Genomic DNA, 6,954 nt, shown 5'->3' with positions numbered 1-6,954 from the left:
GACATGGCAATCAAGAAGTACATACGAGCTCTACCCGATTGTGTTGCCGATTTTGTTCACGCCACGAAGACATCATCAATTGAAGAGACTTACTTGCTTGCCGCCGAGATCAACGACAAGCGGGTGAAATCTGGTTTCTGGGATAAGCCCTCCAAGTCTCTGCATCAAGCTACTACTGCACCAACCGCCGACACCGCCACTGCTCAACCATCAAAGTTATCACGGCGAAAGAAGAAGCACAACAACAGCAGCTCCAGCAACAAGAACTGTGCTATCACTACCACTGCTACTCCTCTGCAAGCCGTACCGGCTCAGCAGCAGTCTCACCATCGACCAACAATAGTGACATATGCACCGCCAGCAAAGCGTGCATACACAGGTCCCCACCCGCTTTGCCCGACATGCTCATATCATCATCCGGTGGGTCTTACCTGTAGTTTCTGCGCTCACTGCAATTTGTACGGTCATTTCACTGCCAACTGTCGCTATGGTCCCGTTAACACCGCAGCTCCTACCACTGCTCATCAAGCTCTACTCCCAGCCCCACAAGGCCAACACGCAGCTCAAGCAACCGCGATCAATGCTCGATTCTGCTTTGCATGTGGTGATCCTAACCACTTTGCAAACATGTGCCCAAACAGGGTTTTGAAGCAAGAGCCCCAGCAGTAGCACCAGCAGCAACAGCCTCAGCAGCAGCAACAAGCAGTATGCGTCAGAACCTTCAACATCAATGCTCGTCAAGCCCAGGCTGACAACAACATGGTTAATGGTACGTTCCTTGTGAATGGTATTTATGCATCGTGTTTGTTTGATACTGGAGCCGATAACTGCTTTGTGTCGTTTGAATTCGAGAAGCTCCTTAGTTGTAACAACTGTCAGTAAAACCCGTAATTAGGATAATAATTATCCAATAAGAAAACCCTAATTAAGACACCCAAGTAATTTGGCATAAACCCTGAAATTTCCGGAATAATCGGAATCAGGATCAGGGCCCCTAAAACTCGAGGGGGGGGGGCAAACACTAGTTGATAATTATCTTAATTAATTCGTTGCTAGATGCTGATTGGTTGAAAGTGTTGATTCACCTAAGCTACAACCGAACTCAGCTAGGCTAGGAAATAGGGTGCAACCTTTACGGACCGTAAAGGATTAGCCTTACGAACCGTAAGCTGACCGGGTTCCCTTACGGACCGTAAGGGGTTAGTCATACGGTCCGTAAGCGTGTCGAAATTTCTGCTATAAATAGCCGACCTTGGCATGTAAACTGAGATGTTAAAACGACGTAAATAGCTACTGTGTACGTCGAGATCAGGCTGTTATACTATAAACACACACACACGATCACGAAACGCTGCCGCAATCAGGGTAATAACTCGATCGCTATTACGATTCAACATCCGATCGATTATAACTATCCAACGATAGTCCGGGTGCTGCTCAATTGAGCTTGTACTTTGATTATTCGTCGTGATTTCGACTTGAATATTAGAGTGCTGTTCGAATTCGGACTATGCTCTATTATTCGTTGTGAATCCGACTGAATTATCGAGTATTGCACTGATTAATCGTTGTGAGGGTTTAATCTCGTGAATTGACGTAACTGCTGTATTAGTTACTAACCTGCCTGTGTGTGCATTATGTTAAACTAGGTGTAAGCAAGGATAATCAGTAGGCATTATCTATTTGCTCGTTAATCTGCAATGTGAGTCATTCTCCTTTTTAAATTGTTTTCTCACAGTTTGTGAGTAAGTATTACAATACCTCAAATTATTTTCAAGGTTATAATTACAGGGATTAAGTCTTTGTAATCACCAAATTACAGCTGGTATGTGGGGTATTGTGCACATTACTATGTTTATCACTCTAGGTGAGTGAGTATCACTCTATGTGAGTGAAGCGTCACTATTGGGGCGACGGGACCCAATAGTGGTATGACCACAGTCACAGATCCGGTCAAGTGACAAATACCCATTCTTGATAATTGGTTGATAGAAACATTGTAATCGCTCTTAATACTGTGAATTTATAACTAACGGGTCGTTTTAGAAAATGGAATGATTCACTCAGTATTTCCCCGCTGACAAAACATTTTTTTCAAACATGTTTCAGGTGATCTGTGTGATCCAGGAAAAGTGCAGTAAAGCACTATCAATCTCAGAGAAGTGGCTCAGTGTGAATAAACCAATAAAACATGTTTTGGAAAATAAAGATTTCTGTGTGAAATCAACTTATTGTAAATTATGGGATTTATCCCTTAAACTTTGTGTAATATATTAAACGAGTATTTTCCGGTGAAAAGATCCTGTAAATAAAAAGACTTTCGCTGTCGCATAAATTAAATACCACGGATACCACGGGAACTGCCTCACGGCCCCCGGCTCCGTCCGGGGTGGGTCGGGGAGCCGTGACAGTGAAGGTGGTATCAGAGCTAAGAATTAATAACTATTGAGCCACTGATCGAGCCACTGATGTAAGCCTATTACTGAATTATGTATTTGACTAAATACTTAAATCTAGTAGTTTTCATTCTGTGATTATTTGTGTTATTAACTGACTATTTGTTAGTTACAGTATGGGTAAACAAAAGCTATCTGCTATCTACCACAAACTAGATGTTGCATCTTCTTCTAAAAACCCAGTAAACTTAGAAGAAGGAATCTTTGTCCGAAAGGCAAACTACGAGAATCCTCTTTCCCTAGAGAAAAGGGATTCGATACTTAAAAAGAGTCAGGAGAACAAGAAACCCCGAACCAAGAGAGTTAGGTTTAATCCAGAAGTCCAAGAATTGGGTAATAGCACACCTTGGGAAGATAAATTAGACGGGAAATGGGCAAATCTTTATATGCTAGCTACTGTTGGAACCTGAAGGTTTATTCATGTAGGTTAACAATGTTTAGGGGTTGATCTTGTATTTAGTTTGTTTATGTTTTGGGTTAAACACTTGTGGGTTGGGCTAGATGGTAGTCGCATGGGCCTAGGAATCGGCCTACATGTTTAGTATTTAAACACCCTTAATCTATTGATTAAGGGTTGTTGATCAATAGTTGAAGGCAGGCGACACCAAGCAAGGGAACCGAGTTCCATCCGATCTTGTATCAGTCTTCGTTTCAGTTGAATGCAAGTTTCGGTTTGATTCATCTTTATTATTTGTTATTTGATCTTTATATTGTTTCTTGAATCACCTTGTGTTTGGTTTCCGCACTTTCACAAGGTTAGATTGATATCATTGTGATCCTCACGGGTTTTACAATTGGTATCAGAGCCATTGAAGCCATTCAAGGGCTCGGTTTTGATATCAATCGGATTCAAGAAGTTTCATATATTACTGATCCGTTTTGTTGAAGTGTGTTTGCAGATCTGTTCATCGACTGTTCTTAAAAATTCATTGAAAAATCACTGATTTTGGTTCTGTTGATTTCAGCATTGGTGTTTGCTGATTTTTCGGGATTTCGGTGCAACAGATTCAAAGATTACAATATCTTTGAATTTTGGAAATTGCTGAAAAGTCGGGATTGCGAGTAAACAGTTCTTATCACTTTTGTTTTGCAGGTTACGACTCGCAATCTCTTAGTTGCGGCTCATCACGTTTCAGTTACGACTCGCAACAGTTGCTGGTTTCGGTTCATCCTGCCCAGTTACGACTCGCAATCAGCCTTGGTTTCGGTTCATCTTGCCTAGTTACGACTCGCAACCAGCTGTTTGACCTTCACTCGCAACTGTGGTTTCGGCTCATCCTGTTTTGTTACGACTCGCAACCACTTCGGTTACGACTCGCATCCACAGTTTGACTTGACTCGCAACCATCGTCATTACGACTCGCAATCAACAGAAGTTTTTGACTCGCAACCCCGTTTCGACTCGCAACGACACATTGTGACGGACATTTGGACTGTTGACTTTGGACTAAATAAAATTAATTAATTAATTAACTGATTAATTAACAATGTCAACCACCAACAGTGAATTGTCTACCCTAACTCAGCAACAAGAACTTGATTCAAAGCTTGGGACCACATCACGCATTCCTAGGCTAACTGATGCCAACGACTTTCCCGAGTGGAAGTGGCGCTTTGAACAGCATCTTAAGGTTAAAGATTACAAGCTATGGCGCAGCATCTTGAGGGGACCTAGGGAAATCATGATGGAAAGTCCTACAGAACCTGATGTTAAAGTTAAGAAGCCTCGAGAACAATACACTGAAGATGATTTGCTTATTGTTGAAGAAGATGATCGAGCTTTCTCTTACTTGACCATGGGTTTGGGTCCTAATATTGCCATGGGCTTTCGCACCTGCAAATCTGCCAAGGAACTGTGGGACTCTCTGGTAGAAGTGTATGAAGGTAACGAAGATATGAAAGAAAGTCGAAGGAACTTGCTGCAACAAAATTTCAACAACTTCAACCATATTTATGGTGAAACAGTAGATAATCAGATCCAAAGGTTTGTCAAGCTGGTGACTCAAATGCAGATGGAAGAAATTCATACCACAAACGCCTCCACCAACAGACAACTTCTCAATGCTTTGCCCAAGAGTTGGGATCATCATGTTGCCATGATCAAGAAGACCAAAGATCTTGCAAGATGCACCCTGTCTGAGATGATCTCGCATATCAAAGCTTGTGAATTGGATGACAAGCAGAGAGAGACTAACTACAAGAACAGCATGTTGGCTGCCGGTTTCTCAATAGCTCCAACCACGTCTAGCGACAGCAACACAGCTCTTCTATCACAAGGAGGATTTCAGATGTTTCGCAATAATTCCTCTGTCTCTCAATCTGGATCCTCAAATCAAATCGTCTCTTCAGCTTCTCCAGCTTCAGTTCAAAATGCTGGAAAGACTTCTGCTGCTGCCTCTGCTTCAGCTCACTCTTCGAACAATGAGATGATGGCATTCTTCGCAAGTCAGTCAAAGGAAAAGCTAGACATAGCAGCTTCTGTAATCAACTGTTTGAATGCTTTTCTTGCAGGGAAGCTTGATCCACCAAAGTGGAGTCAAGATGATTTGTCACAGATTCATCCAGATGATGTTGAAGAAATGGATATCACCTGGAAAATGGCAATGGCGGCATTCAGAGCTCAAAAGTTTGTGAAGAAAACGGGTAAAAACAGGTGGGGTAACGCTTGGAATGGAGCTTCTAAAGTGCCCTTCAATCTTCGCTGTTACAACTGTCATGAGGAAGGACACTATGCTAGGAACTGCCCGAAGCCACCCATGAACAGAGATCAGAATCCTACTATTCCTGCACAACCAGCTACTCCTAATCGAGAAAGGGCTCTTGTGTCTACTACAAGTATAGCAGATGCAGCTGCCTCTGGAAGTCCACAGCCGCAGGGATTAGCACAAGCGCTGGTGGTGCAGCCAAATGTCAACTTTGACTGGTCTTCTGAGATTGAGCGTCTGAACATATCAGCTCCAGATAATCAAGCTGCAACTTCTAACATTGCTTTCATGACCTCAAACGAGCATGACCCTGAGCCACAGGAAGAGACTGCTGCTGACGATTTCGCTTTCATGACTCAAATCCTGTCAGCACCTGTCAAAGGTCTCACCAAAGAAGAGGTACTTTCAGTTTTCTGCACTCCTGAATGTAGGGAACGTGTTGAGGCTTATAGAATACACAACGCTGAGCTAATCGAAGATTACAATGAAATTAAAAGAAAAAATTTCACTTTAACGAAAAATGAAAAACTTTTCAAAGAAAAAGTCGAAGCTCAGCGTAAGGACATCGTTCAACTAAAGGACGATGTCAGTGTAGCTAAAGCCCAACTCATGATAGTCAAAGAAAAATTATGTGAAGTAACTAAGGAACTGGAGAATGTAAGAGACAAATATCAAATCAATCAATTAAATATCAAGAAATTTGATTCCTCCAGTAAGTTAGTAAAAAATCTGTGTGATGAACAATTGGCTTACTCTAAGAAGAAAGGGTCGGGTTTGGGTTACAATCAGACTCCTCCTCCATACAATAACAATTACTCTTATTTGCCAATGTCTGAGGAGGAGATCTTGAATGAAAGCAAAATGACTTATGGCTCATCTAGCAAATCGTCTGTTCACAACAAAACTGTTGAGCCACAAAAGCCCTCGCCTTTAAAGTTTATTCCTAAAGGCACAATTGATCCTAACATCTCGTTGTCATGTGCAGATGATAGCTCAGAAGTAAGATGTGATGATGTTCATGGGAGTGAACCAGTTATTGTTTCAAACATTTCTGAACCTTATTTTGAATATTATTCTGAACCAACTGAGTCAGACATTGCTTTTACTAATTCTTTGTTTGCGTCGTTTTCTGCGTTTGTTTCGTCTTGTGAGCCTGATGTTTTGGGCAAAACTGATAATGTTTGTGTGGATGATTTGAACAATATTTGTGGTGATGATTGTTTTTCAGCTAATGTTTGTGATGATAACATATCAAATGTTTCAGCTTGTGATAATGTTACAGGTGCGGTCCCCAAGGATGCATTCAGTGAAACCACTGAAACTATTTCTCAAGAAAATCAAGTGTATCCTGATTCTTCTTCTGAACCTGTCTCAGTGGGTGTCCCTAATGTTGAATCTAGTGGGACCCCATTGGAAACCGAATTACCAAATGAATCAGAACCTGTGTCACAAAGTAAATGCTCTGAGGAAGTGCAAGTTGATGAAACTTCTTCAGGATCAGAAAGTGAACCTGAATCAGTTTCACTCGAGAAATGCATTAAGGAAGAGCATACTGTTGAAACTTCTTCTTGTTCGGAAAGTGAACCTGAATCAGTTTCAGATGATAAATGTGTTGATAAAACACATTTGGATGAAGCTCATACATGTTCAAATTCGGAATCAAGAGTAAGTGAAAAGGAAAAGGGGGTTGGTAAAAGGGTGAAATCATCAGCAGAAAAGTTGATTAAAGAAAAACCACAAATCAAACATGGTCAGAAAACTAAAACGTTGAATCACATGAAATCGAACAAGCA

At 41.5% G+C, this 6,954-nt stretch overlaps 1 protein-coding gene across 1 annotated transcript; it reads left to right on the top strand.

The window, feature by feature from the left end:
• The first annotated feature begins 5,117 nt into the window (after window positions 1-5,117).
• On the top strand, window positions 5,118-6,256 carry LOC118491281. Its single transcript, XM_035988910.1, has 2 exons — window positions 5,118-5,560; window positions 6,147-6,256. The coding sequence occupies exons 1-2, from the start codon at window positions 5,213-5,215 to the stop codon at window positions 6,162-6,164; spliced, it is 366 nt and encodes a 121-aa protein (XP_035844803.1). The 5' UTR covers window positions 5,118-5,212; the 3' UTR covers window positions 6,165-6,256.
• The last annotated feature ends 698 nt before the right edge of the window (window positions 6,257-6,954 follow it).

Source organism: Helianthus annuus, chromosome 4 (assembly GCF_002127325.2).
Source record: "Helianthus annuus cultivar XRQ/B chromosome 4, HanXRQr2.0-SUNRISE, whole genome shotgun sequence".
Taxonomy (NCBI): Eukaryota; Viridiplantae; Streptophyta; class Magnoliopsida; order Asterales; family Asteraceae; genus Helianthus; species Helianthus annuus.
The sequence above is the reverse complement of the archived record's forward strand: the minus strand, read 5'-3'. Positions and strand labels throughout refer to the sequence as shown.